This window comes from Mobula hypostoma, chromosome 29 (genome assembly GCF_963921235.1).
Source record: "Mobula hypostoma chromosome 29, sMobHyp1.1, whole genome shotgun sequence".
Classification (NCBI taxonomy): domain Eukaryota; kingdom Metazoa; phylum Chordata; class Chondrichthyes; order Myliobatiformes; family Myliobatidae; genus Mobula; species Mobula hypostoma.
The window spans coordinates 4,909,209-4,935,484 of NC_086125.1; the positions used below are offsets into that span (position 1 = coordinate 4,909,209).

The following is a 26,276-nucleotide window of genomic DNA, read 5'->3' on the forward strand; positions in this document are numbered from 1 at the left end:
ACCCAGTGGTGCGCATAATGAGCGATCCACGGACTGTGTTTCAACAATCTAAAGCACCTTCCTCTGCTCAGCAGTCCGTTCACTACCTCCATTACTGTCTCAGCAGTCCGTTCACTACCTCCATTACTGTTTCAGCAGTCTGTTCACTACCTCCATTACAGTCTCAGCTGTCTGTTCACTACCTTCATTACAGTCTCAGCAGTCTGTTCGCTACCATTACTGTCTCAGCTGTCTGTTCACTACCTCCATTACTGTCTCAGCTGTCTGTTCACTACCTCCATTACTGTCTCAGCAGTCTGTTCACTACCTCCATTACAGTCTCAGCTGTCTGTTCACTACCATTACTGTCTCAGCAGTCTGTTCACTACCTCCATTACTGTCTCAGCAGTCTGTTCACTACCTCCATTACTGTCTCAGCTGTCTGTTCACTACCATTACTGTCTCAGCTGTCTGTTCACTACCATTACTGTCTCAGCAGTCTGTTCACTACCTCCATTACTGTCTCAGCTGTCTGTTCACTACCTCCATTACTGTCTGTCTGAACTTCGTGCTGGCCAGACTCTCCTTCTTCCACTCTGTAAGCTCAAGATAAACCTGGTTCCTACCCACACTCTTTACCCTAACACATGCCTATCAATACAGGTTCCCGCTTGAGGGAAGCATCGACTTTTTAAATATTCCCATCCCTGTTTTCAATTGCCCTGTGCTCTTACTGCCCATTACACCACTAGCATTTAGGGCAGCAATGAAAGTCCATCATCTCAGGTGGTGTTCAGGGTTCCCTTCATGTCAGCAGCCTCCTCTCGGTTTTCACCCCTGTTAGTTGTGCAAGTCCTGGCTGGAGACTCAGGAATACCTTCACACTCAGATGTTGAAAGATCCTTCGTTGCTGTTTCCTTAGCAATTTTGTTTGACCAGTCAGGGTTGTTAGCTCTGAGCTGAACCCCCGAACCTGGAGGGATGGTGGACACTGTTAGTCTGGCCTCTACTCTTTGACCTTTTTGGCATGGGTGGCCCTACCAAGGCCCTGACTCCAGTCAACATAGCTCTCTGGGTCATCGAGGCACACAAGCCTCCAAGCACTACGACAAGATTGTGGGCCTCTCTAATCCCTTCCAGCCTTGTGACTTTCCAGTCTTGACATTCCTGAATGTATCAGGCGAAGCAGTGATGCACCAGCAGTCCTTCCACTCCAGTGCGTTGCACTCAGTGTTCACAATCTGACCTCCTCTACGGCCGAGGTACTGCATGCTGACTGGGTGACTGCTTCGTGGAGCACCCACACTCAGTTGACAGGGGTGACCCCAATCTTCCAGTTGCCTACCCAACCCAGTCTCACTCCAACTCTCTTCCTGTGTCCTCCTGCTCTGCTACAACAAGGGCCAATCACCCTTAAGGGACAACACTTCGTCTGTCTGAGCACACTGCAACACTCATTATCAAACAGGAAACTTCCTTCTTTTTGTAACACAGTGAGCTGTTTCTGAGCCATAATTTTGCCTCACTGTTTCTTCTGTTTTAGTTACTGTAATAGAAAAGGCTCCTTGGCATGTTGGGTATGCTCCTGCCAACCCTGTCAATGCACCGTCCTATCCAGGTACGTCACAGCTTGTTATGGCGTCTGCTCAGCCCGTGACCCCAAGAACCTGCAGAGAGTTGTGGACACAGCTCGGCACGTCACGGAAACCAGCCTCCCCTCCATGGACTTTGCCTACATTTATCGCTGCCTCAGTTAATTCGGGAAGCTAATTGAAAACTCCACCCACCACGTTCTGTCCTCTCCCCTCTCCCATTGGGCAAAGGCCTGGAAGCACCTGTCACCAGACTCAGGGACAGCTTCCATCCCAGAGTGAATGTTACAGTTCAGGTGAATGGTATAAACGAGACGTAGACCCCACAATCAGCCTCTTCGTGACCCTGTACCTCATTATCTACCTGCATTGCACTCTCCCTGTTGTCGCTACACTTTACTCTGCACTCTGTTCCTGACTTTCCTTGTACTATTTCAATGCACTAGGTAATGATCTGATCTGTAGGAATAGTATATAAGACAAGCTTTTCACTGCAGAGGTAACACTTCACCGGCGAATCTGCTGGAGGCGTCTGTTGTGTCCGGTGCTCCTGATGCAACCTCCCGTACGTTGGTGAGACCCGTTGTAAATTGGGGGACTGCTTCGTCACACACCTCCACTCCGTGGGCCACAAGCATGACTTCCCGGTGGCCAGACGTTTCAAATCCATTTCCCATTCCCGTTCCAAAGTGTCAATCCATCGCCTCCTCCTGTGCCAAGATGAGGCCAAACTCAGGTTGGAGGAGCAATACCTTATATTCCCTCTGGGTACCGTCCAACCTGATAGCACGAACATCGATTTCCGATAAACAAATCCACCCCCCCCCCACCTTCCTCTATTCCCCACTCTGACCTTTCACTCTTCTCACCTGCCTATTATCCTGGGTTCCCTTTCTCCTATGGTCCACTCTCCTCTCCTATCAGATGCTTACTTCTCCAGCCCTTGACCTTTCCCACCCACCTGGCTTCACCCATCACCTTCCAGCTAGCCTCCTTCCCCTCCTGCCACCTTTTTATTCTAGCAACTCCCCCCTTCCTTTCCAGTCCTGAAGAAGGGTCTGGGCCCAAAATGTCAACTGTTTATTCATTTCCATGTATGCTGCCTGACCTGCTGACTTCCTCCAGCATTTTGTGTATGTTGCTTGTGACAATAATAAACCAATTCCAATTCCAACTACTCTGGCCCATCGAGTCCGTGTTAAACATGGAGCACCCATTTTCCTTAACTCTTAATTCTATCCCAGCATGACTTATTCTTCCCCGATTCTCAACCTTCCCCTGTCCCACTACCACAAAATTCTAACACTCACCTACACAGTAAGGGCAATTTACAGTGGACAATTAACAAACCAGCCTGCACGCTTCTGGGAGGAAACCCACCTGGTCACAGAGGGATTGTGCAAACTCCACATAGACAGTGGTCAGGATCGAACCTGGATCACTGGGGCAGCAGCTCTACTTGCTTTGCTACTGTGCCATTTCTCTTTTTTGTATAGTCTGGCCTGCTGAGCATGTTGACACTCTTACCAGTAGCAACGCATTGCACAGACAAAAAAAAACTTAATCCAGTTTTAATGGACCCAGCCCTCTAACATTCGTCATCCAGTCCCACCCTGGCAGAAACATTTTTTTGCTCCATCTGTTCCTCCTCCAACCACACCGTTTACGATCCAAAGCCTGACTGCAAGTGGTGGAGGATTGGACACTGGGCCAGCAACCCCATCCCAATGAAACCCAGAGCCACAGAAATGTCAACCGAAGCTCCAAACACCTCACCCCTGAGGGAGGAAGGATCTTCAGTGGGCTACACCTGGGGACAACTTGAAAGACTGGACAAGAACAGAGAACTTTGATAAGCTGCTGAAGAGGCTTAGGCCCCAGTAGGGGTGATGGGTGAAGGAATTTCCTCTCCACCAGGAGGGAGGAGAAGATGGCGGTGCGACGCAGCGCCCGCGGCCATTCCGAATTGATATCGTATCCGTTAACTAGGGGGCTGTGCACAATCCGGATTTGATGGAGACAGACGTGAGAAGCATGGAGGAACATCTGGAGAAACTTCTGAAATGCCCGCTTCGCTGCCGCTGCTACTGTGCGATCGAGAATCCCCAGAGGGGAAAGCCCCAAATCCTCGGCTTTGCCTACTGCCTGTTGCCGGGGCCGGGATTGAAGCGCTCGGCAGAGATGGTGCTTGGTGTCGGAGAGCTGGTCGGAGGCTCGGAGTTTTCGGACGGACTCGGAGTCGGACTGTGGTCGGATGCTCCCAGGATGCTGCATCGGCAAGTTGGCGGCGCTGGAGGTTCACCGTCTGCGTGAGATGATGGGACTTTCGAGAGACTTTGAGACTTTTTACCGTGCCCATGGTCGGTTCTTTATCAAATTACGGTATTGTTTTGCACTGTTGTAACTACATGTTATAATTACATGGTTTTTGTTAGCTTTTAAGTTGGTTTGTCATGTGTTTCTGTGATATCATTCTGGAAAAATATTGTATCATTTCTTAATGCATGCATTACTAAATGACAATAAAAGAGGACTGTGTGTCCTCATAATCTAATCTAATCTATCTTCTTTGCTAAGTAAACTAACTATTCTTTCTCTTTCCCGCAGTTACTTTGAAGGGCCTCAAACCTAAAATGTTTACTGTATCTCATTTCAAAGCTGTTGGAGAACCTGCCGTGTGTTTCTCAAATTTACTGTGTTTATCTCTCAACTCTACAAGCCTGATAGCTTACTCAGAATACCAACATACCCACCAGAAAGGGGAAATATTATCTCAGCCCAAAACATTGACTTTCTATCCATGCTGCCTGGTGCCCCGCTAAGTCCCTCCAGCATCTTGTGTGCATTGCTCAACATTTTCAGCTTCTGCAGAATCTCTTGTCTCTCATATTAGGTCGAAAACCCGTTTATGTAAGTGGATAGAACTTGTCCACATCAAGTTGTCAGGACAACCCACGGACTCACTTTACAGGATTCTAATAGTTCAAAGTACACTTACTGTCAGAGTATGTACACTTTATAGAACCTTGAGAGTCATCTCCTTACAGACATCCGCGAAAAAAAAACCAAAAGAAGCTACTGAATATCAAGGAAGAACGTCCAAAGACTCAGTGGGCAGAGAGAGGAAAAAAAAACAAATCGTGCAAATAAAAAACAGCATCCACAACTGAAGTTCGCAACACCAAGCATCACTGCAGCTGACCCAGAGATCCACCAGTTGCAGGCCACAGCCTCAGTGACGAGCAAACGCCATGGAGCAATGAACCAAACCAGCCAGTCTCCCGCCTCCGACCCAACACTGACAATTTCAGACTGGCCCGATGCTGAAACTTTCCAAACCTCAGGCTGTTCCTTGGCCACAGGCTTGGGCTCTGCTACCTGCCCCTTCCAATTCGGCTCGGGTCTTAAATCGATCAAACCTCGGATCTCAGCTCTGAATTTCCCCCTAGTCAGTTCCAGCAACTCCATCGTGCAGCTGTCTCGCCCTGGCGAAACTCCAGCCACACCGCAAAAATACCAAATTGTACAGGCGATACAGCTCAACTCCAACAGGGAAGCCACAGCCCACTGTTTTCAGGAATTATTTGCCAGAAAAAGTGTCAATAACAAAGTATTTAGTTGCTTTCTTTGTTTCATTAACCACCAGAAGGTTGTTACTTAAACCAGCAAGTAGCACCATCTTAAACTGGAAGACTCCACAACTCATTCTTCGTGTTAATTATTTATCTTATTTATTAATTTATTATTATTTGTTTCTTCTTCTGTATTTGCATAGTGTTTCTTCTTTTACACATTGGGTTGTTTGTCAGTCTTTGTGTGTAGTTCTTCATTGATTGACTCTCTCACGGTGGTGTCTGAAAAGAGGATGCTGTCCAAGTTGCATGCCATCTTGGTCAATGTCTCCCATCCACTACATAATGTACTGGTTGGGCACAGGAGTACATTCAGCCAGAGACTCATTCCACCGAAATGCATCACTGAGCATCATAGGAAGTCATTCCTGCCTGTGGCCATCAAACTTTACAACTCCTCCCTTGGAGGGTCAGACACCCTGAGCCAATAGGCTGGTCCTGGACATTTCATAATTTATTGGCATAATTTACATATTACTATTTAACTATTTATTACTATTTTCTGTTACAATTCTATTACTAGTTATTATTTCTATGACTATTACTATTACTATTTACTAGTAGTAATATTACTATTACTATTTCTATTACTATTTATTATTTATGGTGCAACTGTAACGAAAACCAATTTCCCCCGGGATCAATAATGTGTGACTATGACTATGACTATTCTATTGTATTTCTCTGTTCTACTGTGAATGCCTGCAAAATGAATCTCAGGGTAGTGTATGGTGACATATACATACTTTGATGATAAATTTACTATAAGCTTTGAACATTTCCTTTTCACATTAACATTAACTTCTTGTTCCGGCCTCCTTTTACTCTACCTTCAGGTTTATACTGTACAAGTTGCCGAAATCCGTTGAAGGCCATGGCTTACTCTACCTGTACATGGACCAAGGGACTTCTGGCTGGAGAGCTGGGAAATACCCAATAAATGACACACATGGAGCAGTGGGGGCAACTTTGCAGCAACTCTATGAAAGCTCTGCAGCTCAGGTAACTGAAGTCCTTGTCCCCTGGTTGAACTGAATGGAGGGGCAAGGTGGACCACCTTAGATCAGACACAAACACATCTAATGAGTGGTCAGTCCAGAAGTTTCTTTCATATTTCTTTTAAGTAAACAGCTCCCCCCACCAACTTATCATCACAACGAAACTCCTTACAAGTTCTTACCTCTCTGAAAAGTAAAATTTTGCAGGCCTGTTGGAAAATGCATCGGAATTAAGTTGTAAATACAGAAGTCTTTCAACCAGTCAGCACAGCACAATGGGCAAACTGAGATCCATCTGAGTTGTATCATTTTAATATGAAATGAGAAAATAAGTCACCCATATTAAATAGATATTGTGGTTGGTCTCTTATCTACCTGTCAGTTACATTAATCAACTTAAATGTGTCAATTCATCCAGTTAATGAGAACTCTGTGAATTAACTCTGATAGTGATGACTAAACTCTTCTCGAGCTCCCAGCTGGGTAGAGGAATCGATTATAACTGATGTCTCGATGACAAACTCTGCCATCTTAATCAGGGACGTGGCCTGGGCATGTCTAGTCTGGTGGTATTTATACCCCACAGTCCGTCCCTTCTGATTGATTAGTCCTCATCCAATCAGGTTTCTCCTCTTCCGCCTTGTTTACAATCGAATTTCAGTTCCTACTTAGAGCGAGACCTTCGTCTTTGTTAAAATTCTTTCCCTCTAGATTTATTTCAATGGCTTCCTTTACCAGGCTGTCCCAAAAGACATTGGCATGGCACAATAGTTTTGTGCCGTCAAAGTCAATCCTATGCTTATCACAAATGCAATGTTATGCTACCGCCAATTTCTCCGGGTAACACAAACAGATACACCTCCTGTGCTCCTTGAGCCAGTCACAACAGGTCACCCAGAGACATGAGTTTCAATCCTGCCTGTGCAGTTAATTCCAATAATTAAATTACAGAACAAAAGATAAAGCTGTTTTTATTATTGAAAGACCAGGAAACAATTAGATTGTTATTACAGTGAAAAACATCTGACTCACCACTGTCCTTCAGGGATAGACTAAGCTGCAGATCAGATTTACAGTATGTTCATTGTCTTGTGCATACATGCCCAGGGTGAAAATTAGCTTTTTGAAGTAGCTGCACAGTACATTGTAGACACGACTGGCATGAATTAATATAAATGAAATTAAGACAAATTATATAGAATTTGTGGGCACGTGGCCAAGTGGTTAAAGCATTGGACTAGCTACCTGAAGGTCGTGAGTTCGAGCCCCAGCCGAGGCAATGTGTTGTGTCCTTGAGCAAGGCACTTAATCACACATTGCTCTGCGACGACACTGGTGCCAAGCTGTATGGGTCCTAATGCCCTTCCCTTGGACAACATTGGTGCTGTGGAGAGGGGAGACTTGCAGCATGAGCAACTGCTGGTCTTCCATACAACCTTGCCCAGGCCTGCGCCCTGGAGAGTGAAGACTTTCCAGCTGCAGATCCATGGTCTCGCAAGACTAACGGATGCCTTTTTTTTTTATATAGAATTTATAGTACAAAATAAACATAACAACATTGGGCAAGTTGGGCGAGGAAAAGAAATAAAAGTCTGAGGTCATGTTCGAGCTTTCAAGTTGGTTCAAGAGCCTGATGACAGTGGGGACAGAAGCTATACTTGAACCATGAGTTGTGGATCTTCAGGCTCCTGCGCCTCTTGTCTGATGATTTGTATGTAGATTCTGGCTTATAGTTAACTCCAGATCTACGGAAAAACTTTGACCCTTCACTACCTCCTGAAAAGACCCAGCCAGTCATTCAGCTCAGAGGTAGATAGAAGTGTGTAAAATCTGCCTTTAATACCCACCTCCTATGGACATAGAAACATTGTTCTTAATTTCAAATGCAAAGAGCAGGGCCATACTCAGCCTTGAATACAAAACGCTTCAGTTGGATTGATGAAAGGAGGCAAATGCTGAGTTTCTAGAGAGAGCGAATGGCCGGTGGTTGAAGTTAAAGAGAACAAAAACAAGAGGCCAGAAATGTAAAATAAAAAAAACAGTACAAACAGGAAATACACAGTGATTCAAGTTGCAGCTGTGGAGATGGATGAAAGGTCATTGATCTAAAATTAATCCTGTTTCGCGCCATGCGTATGCTGTCTGAGCCGCTGAGTGTGACCAGCATTCTGTTTGTGTTTCCGTATGGAGTTACGAGCAGTTGCTGGAGGCAATTCCATTTTAACTCCAGTGTCTTTCATTGCAGCGTGATGACGTGGCGTATGTGCTCTACAACGACCAGAGCGGTGACTACTCGAGTTCAAGTGGAGGCCACACTAAAGGTGATGAGCAAAGTTTGGTATGATGTTCCCTCACTTATTCCAAACCCCAGAGCAAGTTTCTGACTTCCAGTAATTTCTACCCTCTTTTAGATGCTTTTAGAATCTCCGAACCTGGCAATTCCAATGCTAGTCCCTATCTTCAACCTGTGTAAACTCTATTGCCTACTTGGTTGGCGAACCTATGGCACGCATAGAAAATTTGCTAGTGCTGCTCCTCGATTCTTGAAACCCCCGATACTAATTAAAAAAAAGATATCTTTGCTGCCAAGTGAAGCAGCAAATGGTTTTTTTGCAATCTGAAAGCAGTGAGATGTTTTCACTTGAAAAGAGAGACATTAGCTTGATTTGACACTTCTACATTGAAACATTGAAACGTAGAGCGAAATGCTTCATTTTTTTGTGTCAACAACCAACACAGTCTGAGGATGTGCTGGGGGCAGCCCACAAGTGTCCCCTTACTTCCGGGGCTAACATAGCATGCCCACACCTTACGAACCCTATCCCGTGTGTCTTTGGAATGCGGGAAGAAACCGGAAAACCCTGAGGAAGCCCATGGAGTCACAAGGAGGACATACAAACTCCGTATAGACAGTGCACTCAGCTGGACCAAGGTCGTAAATTCGATCACATAGTTGACCACTGACCATCCTCCCCCGTCGAATCCTCATCGGGCCATCTGAGGCTCGGCTGGCTCTGGCAGGGTGATGAAATGCCATCCTCGTGGCAGCAGGAGCTTCTCCGAATCCTCGAAGACCTCTGACCTATGTTCCCAATGCATGGTGGTGGTGGTCCAGGCCAGAGCTCTTCCAGTCAGGAGAGATAATGAAGGCCACTTCTCCGCACTTCAGAGGGAACCGGTACGGCTGAGGTTCAAATACTAACAAGCATTGAATGAGGAAGCCACGACAAAAGCCTGGGTTGCAGTCAAATCTCTCTGTGGTAGGAAAATGCACCGACTCTGGGGACCAACTGGTTCTCCCAAGCGACTCTGGCTTCCTTCTTGCCAAAGTTGACTAATGGCTACCTGGAGTTCGTGAATCTCCAGGCTCATTCAGGAAATATCTTCACTGTGGCTGGTCACAGCAGGCGAAAGACTCTGATATCCTGCTGGGCCCATGTTGGGTCAATCGTGCTGTAACAAGAGTCCTCGATGAGGATGGCTTGGACCCAAATGCTATAGTATTTGAGGCTGGGATTGAGACGCAATTTCAAACGGATCAAAAAACTGAGCACAAAACAAATGCTACATGAAATCTCGGATAGGCTTACGACTGAGCACTGAACCTATGTTCAGGTGTTCCTTAAATTCTCAATTCTTGGCGCCCAAAACATGATTATCAATTAACGCGAACATCCTAAGCCCTTAAAGTGGCTGCTCCAGCTATCCGTACTTCAGAGAGTTTACAGCGTTTAAATCTCAGAAGCTGGCGTAGTTGGGAGAGTCTCATCACAGTAAGAGTTTAAAGGACAGGAATGGAATGAAATGTGCATAAATATGTAAATGTTAGCTTGTATTTACAATGCAAACAACATTATAAAAAGTCATTTAATGTGTCTACAGTGCAGTGAAGTGACAAATAATAAATAGAGGGGGGTGGGGTGGGGAGTAAATAGAATGGTTGATCAGATTTAGTGCCTGAGGAAAACTTTTCAGTTGGCTCCTGCTGTGGTGGGATACCGAGATTCCCACTTTGATTGTTGCTTCCTGTGAGATTGAAAATCTCAGTCTGGATATTTCTTTGCAATGTTGGTTAGAATATATTGGGATGGAAATGTTTATTGATCATTGTCCATTTTCTTCCTAAACCTAGGGGTTGTACTTTTGGATCAGAAACAAGGCTTCTGGTTAGTTCACAGTACTCCACACTTTCCACCGAGATCTGATGAAAGCTACAAGTGGCCTCACAGCGGGTGGACTAATGGTCAATCCTTCCTCTGTGTCACGTACCCCTATTCTCAGTTCCAGGAAGTTGGTAAGGCGCTTTCTCAAAAGGTATGCCTTCTGGGTTTGAGTTGACAGGAGGTGTGCACAGCCTTGAAGTCCAAAGTTTCTAAGTTGGAATCCTACTGCAGGGAGTTGGGAATAGAAATATAATCAGATTTTGGTGCATAAAAGGGGGGTGCTGCTCCTTTGGTGATGGAGAGCCGCAATGTCAATGGGGAGGTATTGAAGCTGTGATGCACTGTTTGAAGTATGGTACGACGGAAGCTCTGCACTATGGATAGTGCAGTGCGGGGTACAGGAATTAGGGGGTGCTGTGATGTAAGATATTGTCGTGGCAGTGTACTGTTTTGGTCACTGTGATAGGAAAGGTATTATTAAACTAAAAAGTGCAGAAAAGATTTACCAGGATGCTGCCTGGACCTGGAGGCAGAGAGTCATGGTACACTATAACCAGATTTAGGCCCCTTTGACCCACATAAGTCCGTGCCAAACTATTATTATGTCTAGTCCCATTGACCTGACCCTGGACCATAGCCCTTCATACCCCTCGTATACATGTACTTATCCAGACTTTTCTTAAATGTTACATATCCACTACTTCTGCTGGCAGCTCATTCCACACTCTCACTGTTCTCTGAGTGAAGGCTCTCCTCATGTTCTCCTTAAATATTACACCTTTAACCCTGAACCTATGACCTCTAATTCTAGTCTCACCCAATCTCAGGGGAAAAAGCCTGCTTGCATTTGCCCTGTTTATACTCCTCATAGTTTTGTATTATCTTTCTCAAATCTCCCCTCATTCCCCTTGACTCCGGGGAATAAAGTCATAACCTGTTCAGTCTTTCCCTATAGCTCAGGTCCTCAAGGCCTGACAACATCTTTGTAAAAGTTCTCTGTAGCCTTTCAATTTTATTGATGTCTTTTCTGTATGTACTGTAGGTGACGAGAACTGCACACAATCCCCCAAATTAGGCCTCACCAACATCTTATACAACTTCAATTTAACAGCCCAATTCCTGTACTCAATACTTTGATTTATGAAGTCCAATATGCCAAAAGCTCTCTTTATGACCCTATCTACCTGTGACACCACTTTTAAGGAATTATGGATCTGTATTCCTGGAACCTTTTGTTCTTCCACACTCCTCAGTGCCCTACCGTTCACTGTGCTGCATTTACAGGACGTTATTCCCAGGAATGTAGGGGATGGAGGGATCACCTAATCCCATAGAGGGATCAGGAGTGGAGAAAGTGAGCAGTTTCAAGTTCCTGGGCATCAAGATCTCTGAGGATCTAACCTGGTCCCAACATATCGATGCAGTTATAAAGGAGGCAAGACAGCGACTATACTTCATTAGGAGTTTGAAGATATTTGGTACGTCAACAAATACACTCAAAAACTTCTATTGATGTACCGTGGAGAGCATTCTGACAGGCTGCATCACTGTAAGGTATGGTGTGGGGGAGGCTACTACACAGGACCGGAAGAAGCCGCAGAGGGTTGTGAATTCAGTCGGCTCTATCTTGGGTACTAGCCTACAAAGTACCCAGGACATCTTCAAGGAGCGGTGTCTCAGAAAGGCAGCGTCCGTTATTAAGGACCTCCAGCACCCAGGGCATGCCCTTTTCTCATGTTGCCTAAATGGACATTGAACCCTTGGACACTACCTCACTTTTTTAATATATAGTATTTCTGGTTTTTGCACAGTTTTTAATCTATTCAATATACATATACGGTAATTGATTGGTTTATTTATTATTATTATTATTTTATTTTGTGTTTTTTTCTTCTGTATTATGTATTGCATTGAACGGCTGCTGCCAAGTTAACAAATTTCACGTCACGTGCCAGTGATAACGAAACTGATTCTGATAGAGGTATATAAGATCACGAGGAGCAGATTCAGGGTGAAAGTACAGAGTCTTTTAGTCCCTGGGAGGGGGTGCTAAAAACACGAGGGTACCGATATAAGATCAGAGCAAGAGATTTAAAAGGAATATCAGGGCATATTCTTCACAAGGAGGGTGGTGCATATTTGAAATGAGCTGCTCCTCATTTGATGGCATTTTTGTTTTGCAATGTTGGTTAGAATATATTGAGATGGAAATGTATATTGCTCATTGTCCATTTCTTCCTAAACACAGGGGTTGTACTTTTTGATCAGAAATAAGCTATCGAGGTGAGCAGAGTAGCAAAAATTAAAAACCATCTAGAGAAATACAGGGATAGGAAAAGTTTAGAGGGCTGTGGGCCAATTAGGGGCAGGTGGGACTAGATGGTTGGACAACACCATCAGTGTGGATCAGTTATGGATCAATTCCAACATCCAAATCACTGACACAAACCGTGAAAAGATTTGGTCCCAACACAGACCCCTGTGGAACACCACTAGTCACTGGCAGCCAACCAGAAAAGGCTCCCTTTATTCCCACTCTTTTCTGCCTGCCAATCAGCCACTGCTTTATCCATACTAGAATCTTTCCTGTAAACCATGGGCTCATAGCTTGTTAAGCAGCCTCATATGTAGCACCTTGTCAAAGGTTTTCTGAAAATCTAAATACACAACATCTACACATTCTCCTTTGTCTATCCTGCTTGTTATTTCTTCAAAGAATTCCAACTGATTTGTCAGGCAAGATTTTCCCTTGAGGAAAATATGCTGACTACAGCCTATATTTTCAAATGTCTCCAGGTACCCTGAGACCTCCTCCTTAATAATTGACTCCAACATCTTCCCGACCACTGAAGTCAGACTAACTGGTCTATAGTTTCTATTCTTCTGCCTCTCTTCCTTCTTGAAGAGTGGAGTTATATTTGCAATTTTCCAGTAGTCTTGAACCATTCCAGAATCTAGTGATTCTTGAAAGATCATTATTAAAGCCTCCACGATCTCTTCAACCATCCCTTTCAGAATCCAGGGGAATACACCATCTGGTCCAGGTGACTTATCTACCTTCAGACCTTTCAGTTTCCCAAGAACCTTCTCTCTAGTTATGATAGCTTAACACACTTCATGACCCCTGACACTTGGAACTTCCACCATATTGCTAGTGTCCTCCACAGTGAAGACTGATGCAAAATACTTATTCAGTTCGTCCGCCATTTCCTTGTCCCCCATTACTACCTCTCCAGCATCGTTTTCCAGCAGTCCAATATCCATTCTCACCTCTACACTTCATGTATCTGAAGAAACTTTTAGTATCCTCTTTGATATTATTGGCTAGCTTACTTTCGTATTCCATCTGTACCTTCTTAATGACTTTTTTAGTTGCCTTCTGTTGGCTTTTAAAAGCTTCCCAATCCTCTGACTTCCCACTAATTTTTACTCTATTATATGCCTTCTCTTTGGCTTTTATGTTGGCTTTGACTTCTCTTGTTAGAGACAGTTATGTCACCTTTCCTTTGGAATATTTCTTCATTTTGGGGATGTATATATCGTGAGCCTTCTGAATTGCTTCCAGAAATTCCAGCCATTACTGCTCTTCCATCATCCCTGCCAGTGTTCTTTCCCAATCAATTCCAGCCAACTTCTCTCTCATGGCTCTGTAATCCCCTTCACTCCACTATAATACTGATACATCTGACTTTAGCTTCTCCTTCTGAAAATTCAGGGTGAATTTGATCATGTTATGATCATTTACCCCTAAGGATTCTTCTACCTTAAGCTCTCTAATCATTACACAACACCCAATCCAGAATAGCTGATCCTCTAGTGGGCACAAACTCAAGCATTCTAAAAAGCCATCTTGTAGGCACTCTAGAAATTGCCCCTCCTAAAATCCAGCATCAACCTGATTTTCCTAATCTACCTACATATTGAAGTCCCTCATAACTATTGTAGCATTGCCCCTTTAGCATGCATTTTTATTTCCCATTGTAATTTGTTGGCCTTTTCTCCTTGGAGTGACAGAGGATGAGAGGTGACCTGATAGAGATGTATAAGATGATGAGAGGCATTGATTGTGTAGATAGTTAGAGCTTTTTCCCAGGGCTGAAATGGCTAGCACGAGAGTGCACAGTTTGAAGGTGCTTGGAAGTAGGTACAGAGGAGATGTCAGGAGTAAGTTTTTCACACAAAGAGTGGTGAGTGCGTGGAATGGGCTGCTGGCAACTATGGTGGAGGTAGATACAATAGGGTCTTTTAAGAGGCTCCTGGACAGGTACATGGAGGTTGGAAAAATAGAGGTCTATGGGTAACCCCAGGGAATTTCTAAAGTAAGTACATGTTCGACACAGCATTATGGGCCAAAGGACCTGTATTGTGCTGTAGGTTTTCTATGTTTCTATGCCTATGATTATTAATGTTCGGTAGTAGTTTGTTGCTGTTTGTGGGAGCCCAAATTGCCAACTGGATTTCCTTCACCACAAATTTCAGAAACAATTTGAGGGGTACAATGTGCATTGAGGTGTCCTGAAAGTGGCGTAAAATGTGGTTTGGATTTCAAACATTTCTTTAATATAATACAGCAGATCATTTGCTTTGTGCACAGCACAGCATTGCCATTGGTCAAGTTGTGCACAGCCCAGAGTGGTCATTGGTTGAGTTGTGCACAGCCCAACATTGTCATTGGTTGAGTTGTGCACAGTCCAACATTGTCATTGGTTGAGTTGTGCACAGCCCAGAGGTACCATTGGTTGAGTTGTGCACAGCCCAGAGTGGACACTGGTTGAGTTGTGCACAGCCCAACATGGCCATTGGGTGAGTTGCTGATATGAGGCTACCTTAGCTGGGAGGTCCATTGGGATCAACCTCAAAATTCCTGGCTTCAGCCTTGCTTCTGATCAACCTGCACTGGGTGAGCACAGGGTGCTCCCGATGCTGGAATGGTCTGTGGACACTCAATAAATATGGTCTTTGCGAAAGCTGTTAGCCCATGCTAGCTGGCAGTAGAATGAAGAACAAACTTCCCCACAATATGGATAAGGAGAAGGAGAAAGACACATAAAAGAGAAACAATTATGAAAGAAGACACAGTGGTGCAGCAGGCAGAGCCACGACCTCACAGAGCCAGAGACCCCCATTCAATCCTGATTTCAGGTACTATCTATATGGTGTTTGCCCATTCTCTCTATGACTGTGTGGCTTTCCTCTAGGTGATCTGGTTTTCTCCCACATTCAAAGACCTGTGGGTTGGTGGGTGAATTGGTACCATGAATTGCCCCAAGTGTGTGGATGAATAGCAGAATCCTGGGGTTGGGGGTGGGGGAGGGAAATAACAGATCAATATAGGATTAGTGCAATAGGTAGTCGATGGTTAACTTGAAGATAATGGGCCAAATGGCTTGTTCCATGCTGTATCTCTCTATGACTCTTTATGATTTCTCTATGGTGTAATAATAACAGGGTTGTCGTGATGGGAAATTTTAATTTCCCAAATATTGATTGGCATCTCCCTAGAGCAAGGGGTTTAGATGGGGTGAAGTTTGTTAGGTGTATTCAGGAAGGTTTCTTGACATTATATGTAGATAAGCCTACAAGAGGAGAGGCTGTACTTGATCTGGTATTGGCAAATGAACCTGGTCAGGTGACAGGTCTCTCAGCGGGAGAGCATTTTGGAGATAGTGATCACAATTCTATCTCCTTTACCATTACATTGGAGAGGGATAGGAACAGACAAGTTAGGAAAGCGTTTAATTGGAGTAAGGGGAAATATGAGGCTATCAGGCAGGAACTTCGAAGCATAAATTGGAACAGATGTTCTCAGGGAAATGTACGGCAGATATGTGGCAAATGTTCAGGGGATATTTGCGTGGGGTTCTGCACAGGTATATTCCAATGAGACAGGGAAAAGACGGTAGGTTACAGGAACCATGGTGCACAAAGTCTGTTGTAAATCTAGTCAAGAAGAAAAGAAAAGCTTATGACAGGTTCAAAAAACTAGGTAATGATAGGGAGCTAGAAAGGCTAGCAGGAAGGAGCTTAAGAATGAAATTAGGAGAGCCAGAAGGGGCCATGAGAAGGCCTTGGTAGGTAGGATTATGGAAAACCCCAAGGCGTTCTACAAGTATGTGAAGAGCAAGAGGAGAATAGAATCAATCAAGTGTGACAGTGGAAAAGTGTGTATGGAACCAGAGGAGATAGCAAAGGTACTTAATGAATACTTTGCTTCAGTATTCACTACGGAAAATGATCTTGGCGTTTGTAGGGATGACTTACAGCGGACTGAAAAGCTTGAGCATATAGATATTAAGAAAGAGGACTCGGATTTTACTCCGAATAAAGTGGATGCTGGATTTAAGGACTGGACAGCTAAAGGAATAACAGCTATTTGCAATATAATGAAAGAAGGAACACTGTTCAGTTTTGAAATGCTCAAAGAGAAACACTTATTAGAAAAACAAGACTTTTAACGCTATTTACAGATGCAACAGTATGTTAATAGGACGGTTAAAAATGTAACCAAGGCAAGTACATGTCTGAAAGAGCTATTTAGAAAAGCATATAATTCAGACAATGGTAGTAGAATAATTTCAAGCATGTATAAGGGTTTTTCAAATCTTAAAACACATTTGACTTCATACATTAAAACAAAATGGGAGAAGGAAGGAGGGATAATAATATCTGAGGAAGACTGGACAATAATATGGAGGTATCAATGGAAGTGTACCAGTTCACAGAAATGGAGGGAGTTTGGGTGGAAAAACTTGATAAGATATTTTATTACACCCTCTCAGAAATCCCATTATGATAGTAACCCCCCTGCTTGCTGGAGAAATTGTGGAAATCAAAATGCAAGCCATTATTATATTTTCTGGGAATGCCCCGTTATCAAAGACTATTGGAGTGGGATACACAATGCCCTACAAGACATCTTTAAATGTGAAATACCTTTGGAGAGTAAGACCATATATTTCCGGTATATACCTCAAGAATGGTTGAAAAGAGATAAATATTTAATGAATGTACTGCTGGTGGCTGGTAAAAAGACCCTTACCAGGAAATGGTTATCACAGGAGAGCCCAACTTTAAATGTATGGATGGAAATTACAATGGACATTTACAAAATGGAGAAGATAACAGCATCTGTTAATCATAAGTTGGAACAGTTTTATTCATACTGGAAAAATGGTTTAACTACATAACACCTCATAGGCCTGATTTTATTCTCACAAATCAATGAATATGTCGTAAAAAAAAAATCACTCCCTACTTTGTACATAGTTTTCTTCTTTTGATTGTTCTATCTTTCCTCTCCTTTCTATAAGTGTATAACTCAGACCAGTATTATGTGGAGATTTGAGACAAATATGATATATGGGTCAAATATGATATATTTGATATATATGTACAATATCTGAAATACATCTTATGGAAATGTTTGTTTGATGATGAAATTCAATGAAAAATAAATTATGAAAAAAAAGGAAGAGGATGTGCTGGAGCTTTTGGAAAGCATCAAGTTGGATAAGTCACCAGGACCAGACAAGATGTACCCCAGGCTACTGTGGGAGGCAAGGGAGGAGATTGCTGAGCCTCTGGCGATGATCCTTACATCATCAATGGGGACGGGGGAGGTTCCGGAGGATTCAAGAAAGGGAGTAGAGATAGCCCAGGAAATTATAGACCAGGGAGTCTTACTTCAGTTGATAGAAAAGATCCTGAGAGACAGAATTTATGAACATTTGGAGAGGCATAATATGATTAGGAATAGTCAGCATGGCTTTGTTAAATGCAGGTCGTGCCTTGCAAGATTGATTGAATTTTTTGAGGATGTGACAAAACACACTGATGAAGGAAGAGCAGTAGATGTAGTGTATATGGATTTCAGCAAGGCAATTGATAAGGTGCCCCATGCAAGGCTTATTGAGAAAGTAAGGAAGCATGGGTTCCAAAGGGACATTGCTTTGTGGATCCAGAATTGGCTTGCCCACAGAAGGCAAAGAGTGGTTGTAAATGGGTCATATGCTGCACGGAGGTCAGTGACCAATATTGTGCCTCAGGGATCTGATCAGGGACCTCTTCTCTTCGTGATTTTTGTAAATGACGTGAATGAGGAAGTGGAGGGATGGGTTAGCAAATTTGCTGATGACACAAAGGTTGAAGGTGTTGTGGATAGTGTGGAGGGCTGTCAGAGGTTACAGCAGGACATTGATAGGATGCAAAACTGGGCTGAGAACTGGCAGGTGGTGTTCAACCCAGATAAGTGTGAAGTGGTTCATTTTGGTAGGTCAAATATGATGGCAGAATATAGTATTAATGGTAAGACTCTTGGCAGTGTGGAGGATCAGAGGGATCTTGGGGTCCGAGTCCATAGGCCACTCAAAGCTGCTATGCAGGTTGACTGTGTGGTTAAGAAGGCATATGGTGCATTGGCCTTCATTCATCGTGGGATTGAATTTAGGAGCCAAGAGGTAATGTTGCAGCTGTATAGGACACTGGTCAGACCCCACTTGGAGTACTGTGCTCAGTTCTGGTCACCTCACTACAGGAAGAATGTGGAAACTATAGAAAGGGTGCAGAGGACATTTACAAGGATGTTGCCTGGATTGAGGAGCATGCTGTATGAGAATAGGTTGAGTGAACTCGGCCTTTTCTCCTTGGTGCTACAGAGGATGAGAGGTGACCTGATAGAGGTGTACAAGATGATGAGAGGTATTGAACGTGTGGATAGCCAGAGACTTTTTCCCAGGGCTGAAATGGCTAACACGAGAGGGCACAGTTTTAACGTGCTTGGAAGTAGGTACAGAGGAGATGTCAAGGGTAAGTTTTTTATGCATAGAGTGGTGAGTGCGTGGAATGGGCTGCCGGCAACGGTGGTGGAGGCGGATACGATAGGGTCTTTTAAGAGACTCCTGGATAGGTACAAGGAGCTTGGAAAAATAGAGGGCTATGGGTAACCCTAGGTAATTTCTGAAGTGAGTACATGTTCGGCACAGCTTTGTGGAGCGAAGGGGCTGTATTGTGCTGTCGGTTTTCTATGTTTCTATGACTCTATTGGAAAATACACAAAGACAAATGAGATGGAGAATAAGTAAAGTGTCAGCAGAGAAGAAATGCTTAAAATGGACCCCTCGTGATGTATTGATTTTTATCCTATAAGTTCTATGGCAAGTATCTCACACCAGCAAGACAGTATGGTCCATTATTTTCTGAAATAAGGGTTTTTTTTTCAATTCATTGAAACACTGGATTATGATGTAGTGTGATCGAGTCGAGTATGATGTTCTCTCCTAAAGGGCTGTCTATTGGTGGCTGTAAAGGCCAATTCAAGATGCAAATATTCTGCTGCAGAGTGGGCGAGAGTAAGTGGTGGCTGTGGTTAGTGGTTGGGTCTTTTGGTTGCTCACTCTCTCCTTTCACAGGTACCACTGTTCTCTGTGGCAGAGTGGGGGGTCACTTTCTTGTAGCACAGCCCCCTCTTGAACAGATTTCCTCCAGGTATATCTATTGAATACAATACCTTCCCAGTTTTTATATGTGATGTTGAATACTGTATCTTCAGGCTGATCTATGATGAAACATTCCTAAAACACTCCACTAAACATTCTTCTCTAGGCACTCAGTTGCTATACAACAACCCTCACGTCTATGATCACATGGTACCAGCCTCCTTTGCTGAAGATCTACCAGACCTGCAGAGTGCAGCAAGTGGCAAGCACAAGAAAAACCCTCCCTGGAAGCGAAAGATTGTCCTTTCATCAGCAGCGGGGAAACAATTCATCAGCTTTGCAAAGTACAAGTACTTCGGAGCAGGTAGAGTAATCAATCAATCATCACTTGTGGCTCTCGTCCCACCACATCTTTGCTGAGGTTCACACGAATGATCCTGGGCATGAATGAGTTAACATATGAGAAGCGTTTGGTGACTCTGAGCCTGTACTCACCGGAGGTCAGAAGAAAGAGGGGTGATCTAATTGAAATTTATTGAATACTGAAAGGTCTAGATAGAGAGGACATGGAGAGGATGTTTCAATTAATAGGTGAGTCTAGGACCAGAGGGCACAACCTCAGAATACAAGGACGTCCTTTTAGAACAGACATGAGGAGTAATTTCTTTAGCCAGAGGTCGTAAATCTATGGAATTCATTGTCACAGACAACTGTGGCAGCCAAGTCATTCGGTATATTTAAAGCAGAGGTTCTTGATTCGTAAGGATGTCAAAGGTTACAAGGAAAAGGCAGGAGAATGATTGAATGGTGGAGATTAGATTAGATTATTAGATTAAATTAAATTAGAAGACCTGATGAGACGAATGTCTTATGGTCCATTATTTTGACCAATATGTGGTAACACTTTATAGATGATGAATTCAGATCCCACCACACCAGACAGGAATTGTAATTTGATTTGTAATTTTTTGTTTTGGGAACTAGGAGTCACTAGCACTAACACTAACACTAGCTCAGTGTTCATAGCCAGCCCAAATTACCCTTAAGAAGGGGGCATTGAACTGTTTTCTTGGATTGATGTAACTTTTCTGGTGAAAGTACTCCTACAGAGCTGTTAGGGAGTTTGTTCCAGGGACAGGGACAGGGAAGGACTGGTAATATAGATGGTGTGGAACATACACATGGAGGAGACCTGTGGGGGGGAGGGGACATTCCCATGTACCTGAATCCTTCTTGGAATTGGAGTCCATGGGTGCTTCCTTATGGTCCTTAAGGAAGGTAAACCTGGTATCTTATTTGTGACTATAGAATTACAACAATGTGATTGATTGCTCTCTGAAAAAATATACTGATCATGTCAATGACGTCTACATTTCGAAAATGGGTATCGAGAATAGCTCTAATTAGAATATAGGACAGTATCCTTACATGGTCCCACCCTCTCCCGTGTTATCCTCTTGCTCTTGATGTATGTACAGAATGCCTTGGGATTCACCTTAATCAAACTTGCCAAGGACTTTTCATGGCCCTTCCTGGCTTTCTTAATACCCTTCTTTAGTTCTCTCCTGGATCCTTTATGAATATATGGGGAAGATTTTGACATCAAATATTTTACTTCTTTCCCCTCCCACCCCCTCCCTTTTCACATTAAGATATAAACCTATTATTAGGTAATGAAATGTAATCTTATATGTAACTATATCCACATATAAATATATAATTCACGGCTACTCAATCCAACCACTTTAATCTTATCCCACTCTTGCTCTTTGTAGCCAATTATCACAAACAACTTTGCTTATGTATTTTGCTGTCTTCACCTTATTCTTCCATGCCATTTCCCACATTACATCAATTATTTGTCAAAAGTTCGTAATTGACCATAGAAAGATTTAGAACTTATTGAAAGGAAGGTGAAAGACTCCATAAAAACGCAGGTCCTTTTGTTCCCCAGCCTTTCCCTGTGTTGTGAATTCTACACCCTAGATATTTCCCTACATTCCCCTTTGGAATTGTCTATTGTTGTTGTTGGTTAAGCCCATCACCCCTACTGGGATATAAGCTACTGACAGCAGCTCAACGGTGTTCTCTGTCCTGGGCCAGTCTTTCAGGTTGTCCTCACATGTGGCCCATCTTCAACAATCCTTCCTCCCTGAGGGGTGAGGTCTTTGGAGCTTCAGCTGATGTTTCTGTACCTGCTGGATTTTTACGGGACGAGGTTGCTAGCCTCATGCCCAAAGCTCTTCCTTTCGTAGCCGGGCTTTGGGACTGTCCATGGTGGAGATCAGCTGCTTGAACATTAACTCTGAAATCCCTTCCCTCAACTTATCTTTCTCTCTACATTTCTTTCTTCTTGACCAATTTTCTAGCATATTCCTTAATATATCGCCACGTGTCTTGGAGCCAGGTGTTATTTGCTGACTTTCCTGTGAATGTAACTCTGCTTGCTTTATAGCTTAACTAGTTCCGGCAAACTAAAACCTTCCTGGGGTAATGCACAGAGATTTAAGGAAGTGAAACTCCAATAGTCTGACAAACACGATAGTCTGTAAATGCTGGAACATGGAGCAACAAACTAACTGCTGGAGGAACTCAGCATGTCAGGCAGCATCTATGGGGTGGGGATATATTTGATGTTTCAGGCTGGAGGTTGATGCATTGGCTCAGAATTCAATCAGAAACATTAACAATTCCTTCCAATACCACACACCCCCCGCCCCACACAGATATTACCAGACTTATCGAACAGCAGAGCACACTCTGACCTCATTCTTTTCCCATTCCTTATGTCTGCAGATTTGTATTCTGGCTGGGTGGCCAGTGACCTCCAGAGTGACCTGCTGGCCCAGACGTGGCTGAATTCTCGGCATGCACTTGCCTCCAACTGCATGGCGGAGTACGCGGTGTACAACGTGGAGAGAATTAAATTCCCCTCCGGCATCAATTTTTCCACCCATGTGGATCACTCGAAGTGGTGTGTGACAACACCAGAAGGAGGTAGAAAGTGGACCTGCATTGGGGACATCAACCGAGACCAGGCCCAGGAGGAAAGGGGAGGTGGAACCGTCTGCAACGATGATCCAGTTGTCTGGGATGCCTTCTCGAACCTTGTCACAGCCTGCCAGTTCTGCGAGTGTACGTGCAGTGGGAAGGTCAAAACCAGGGATTGAATGGTAGTGTGTGGGTCAACGTTCAACCATCAGCAACCCCCTTTCTGCTTTTGTGTCAGTGTGTAACAAGCTGTGAGGACTTTAGCTCCCACAGAGACAACCCTGACCCCTGCCAGCATATTGGGATCCTGATCTGCAAAAGCTTCAGATCAGATCCAGTCTTAACCAGAATGGACGGCAAGAACAAGATTTTCACTCAGATCTCAAGGGAGTTACTGAGGTCCTCAGCGAGGTGGAGATGGAGTCTGCCACAGTGTCGTGGTCAATACTTTATCTCCAATAACACCACCAAAACTAGATTAGGTACTCATAATCACATTACAGATTTTGGGAGCTTGCTGTGAGCTGATTGTTTGGTGTGTCTTACACTGCAACCATCTACAGTGGTACAGATTTGGTACAGATTTCTGTACCCATTGGTACAGATTTCCCTGATGTAAAAGAATGTGAAGTGTAAGTCTTTCCTTTTCACTACCTTTCAATTCCCACTGATGGGTCCTACCTCTCTGGTCCAAACAAAATTGGGCTTCAGTTCAGATGTAAAGACTGTGTGAAAAAGATCGCAGAGCTCCACGTCACTGCTGAATTCTTGCTCGTCGTATTTGTTTTCTCCAGGGACCGCGTGGGTAGAGATGTCCCGAAGCATAACGATGTGAAGACCAGAGGCCTTGAATTTCAGTCCATGTCTTCGAACCCTGAAGCCCCTTTCCCAAGGAGCAGGTTTAAACTGTCAAACTGTTCACAGGCAGCATATTTAGTTCTGAGTTCACCTTTCAATCAAGTATTTGCATTTCGTCTACAATCTCCTCATTCTGCTCCTGCCTCAACTCACCTTTGTTGCAGCTTCCCTACCCTTTGCATTTCTGCTAGACCGGACCGTTCCAATATACTCCTGGCTATTTGTCCTTGTTCTGCTCTCCATGAACTTTGAGTCCAGCCAGAAAACTGGCACCAGTGTCCTAACTAGCACTAAGTTCTCTTCATCAGTCTCCTTCGTGCTTGTTCACCTGCACTGGCTAACTGTTAAACTTCACCCTAATTTTAACTATTCTTCCTTTAAATGCATGGTTTCATTCTTCTTTGCTGAGCCTACAAGCCCTGAGTTCCTCAGTTCTATTCCCCTTCTCATTTCTGAATCGGACTGATCCAACAGCACTTGCTTAGACCGGAAGTCTGGAATTCTTCTCTCTGAACCCGTCTTTAAGACAATCCTTAGAATCCACTTCTTCATCTAAACTTCTGATCACCTGCTCTCAGAATTCATGAAATGTTTTGTTTGATCATCTTCTGTGAAAGGCCATGGGTAGTTCTCCCAATGGTAACGGTGTTATTTGTTAATTATGTGCCATGTCGTGTGACATAGGCGATCATTGTCTTTCCGCGACCAGGATTCTTCTTGGCAAATTTTTCTGTGGTTTGCCATTGCGGTTTTCTGGGAAGTGTCTTTACATGACTGGTGACCCCAGCAATTATCAATACTCTTCAGAGATTGTCTGCCTGACGTCAGTGGTCGCATAACCAGGACTTGCAATATGAGGCGGGGGAGGCTATGCAGGTACTACACCTTGCCCACAGGTGATCTGCAGGCTAGCAGAGGGAAGGAGCACTTTACACCTCCTTTGGTAGGGCTGCATCTCCACCCTGCCACCCAAAAGGTATTATACCAGTGTTGTTTATGCTTCGTTGCTCTGCTGCCTGCATCAGTAAAGCCATCAGAACATTAAAGTGAGTTGTAACAAGTTAACAAGGAAAGGCCAGCACTTTCCTACAACAAAAACTGTGCAGCAAGCTAACACCGACTGTAACTCGCCCCCTTGCCCCCTTCTCTTGTAGCGTAACTCACCCTTTGCTGCGTTGGTCGGTAGCTCCCAATTAAACTGTTCACTGTAGCAGGTCTTCGTTTCCAGTGGGGCTGTTGGAAGTTTTCACACCCTGTACTGCTGCTATAGATTGCTGCCCTTGGTGTTCCTGACTACAGTCTTTGTAGCTTTGAATATCCTTGTCTGAGTTATCACTAAATTATAACTATGTAACCATGTAACACAATAAATTCTTGTCTTTTAACCCAAGACTTGCCTTGTTAAATGATTTTTGGTCTGGTTTTACTCCCCGTTTAAATTCAATTGAGGCTTGAAGCAATGATGTGTATGGGTGTCATTTCAAAAACAAAGTCTTGAGAGGGTGCAGCATCACAGCAGAGGAAGAGCCCATTGTGATTCTCCCAACTAGACATCAGGATTATAGAGACACAGCACAGAAGAGCCCCTTCAGCCCATCAAGTCTGCACTGGCCATCAAACACCCATGGTAATCCCGTTTCATTTGTTATTGATTGAGATACAGTACAGAACAGGCCCTTCCGGCCCTTCGAGCCACACCACCCAGCAACCGTCTGATTTAACCCTAGCCAATTAACCTATTCACTGTGGGAGGAACCCGGAGCACCCGGAGGAAACCCACGCGGTCACGGGAAGAACGAGCAGACTCCTTACAGGCAGTGGCAGGAACTGAACCCAGGTCATCTGCTCTGTAAAGTGTTGTGCTAACCAGAACACCACTGTCCCGCCCCATTATCTCTGTATTCCTTCGACTACCTTCAGTTTGTAACCCGCTCGTCTACACGCTAGAGATAATTTCAAAATCCTACTCAATTGGTGCACCAACTCTATCCTATCAGGTTATCATTACTTTCGTCACATGAACCAAGATACAGTGAAAAGCTTTTGCTTTGCGTGCCATCCAGACTGACCATGCCGTACATAATTACATTGAGTTGGCAAAAAGAAAACAGAATGCAGAAGATAGCATTGTAGCTAGAGAGGTAAGCTCAATGCAGGTTAACAAATAACATGCAAAGGCCACAATGAGATTGTGTGTATTTAATATTTAAGTAATATTTGAGTAATATTGTGAATATATTCTTTGATAAAGCATTCTTGTTCATTCATTACGAATTATACTGTATGTAAAAATACGTGAATGGTGTACATTATCACAATATGAAACTAAGACACTTTCTCCTGGGCGCCCGTCTTTTTCTTTCAGTTAGTTTTATGTTTTGGAGTTATACAACATAAAAGTAGTGACAAGAAAGTTTTAAACAAAACTAAGACGACTACCTACCTGTTGAAGTGCAGTAAGACATTTGAGTTTTTTAAAAAGTGCAGCAAGAAATGGTCGAGTAAAAAACAGCACAGAACTTGCTTCTTCGGGAACAGACAGACGTGACTGAGTTTTAAAAAAAGGCAGGAAACAGACAACTTCACAGGTTTATAAACAGTGAGTACCGGGTGATAATAACACTAAATT

General features: G+C 43.8%; 1 protein-coding gene across 2 annotated transcripts in view; it reads left to right on the top strand.

Moving 5' to 3' along the window:
• Positions 1-25,057, top strand: part of dnase2 (deoxyribonuclease II, lysosomal) — a 36,446-nt gene extending 11,389 nt beyond the window's left edge. For both annotated transcript variants that reach the window (XM_063035997.1, XM_063035998.1), the window contains 5 exons: positions 6,040-6,205; positions 8,447-8,522; positions 10,334-10,495; positions 19,965-20,162; positions 22,595-25,057. In XM_063035997.1, the coding sequence (XP_062892067.1) occupies positions 6,040-6,205; positions 8,447-8,522; positions 10,334-10,495; positions 19,965-20,162; positions 22,595-22,968 (976 nt within the window). In that variant the 3' untranslated portion in view covers positions 22,969-25,057. The remainder of the gene's footprint in view (positions 1-6,039; positions 6,206-8,446; positions 8,523-10,333; positions 10,496-19,964; positions 20,163-22,594) is intronic.
• The last annotated feature ends 1,219 nt before the right edge of the window (positions 25,058-26,276 follow it).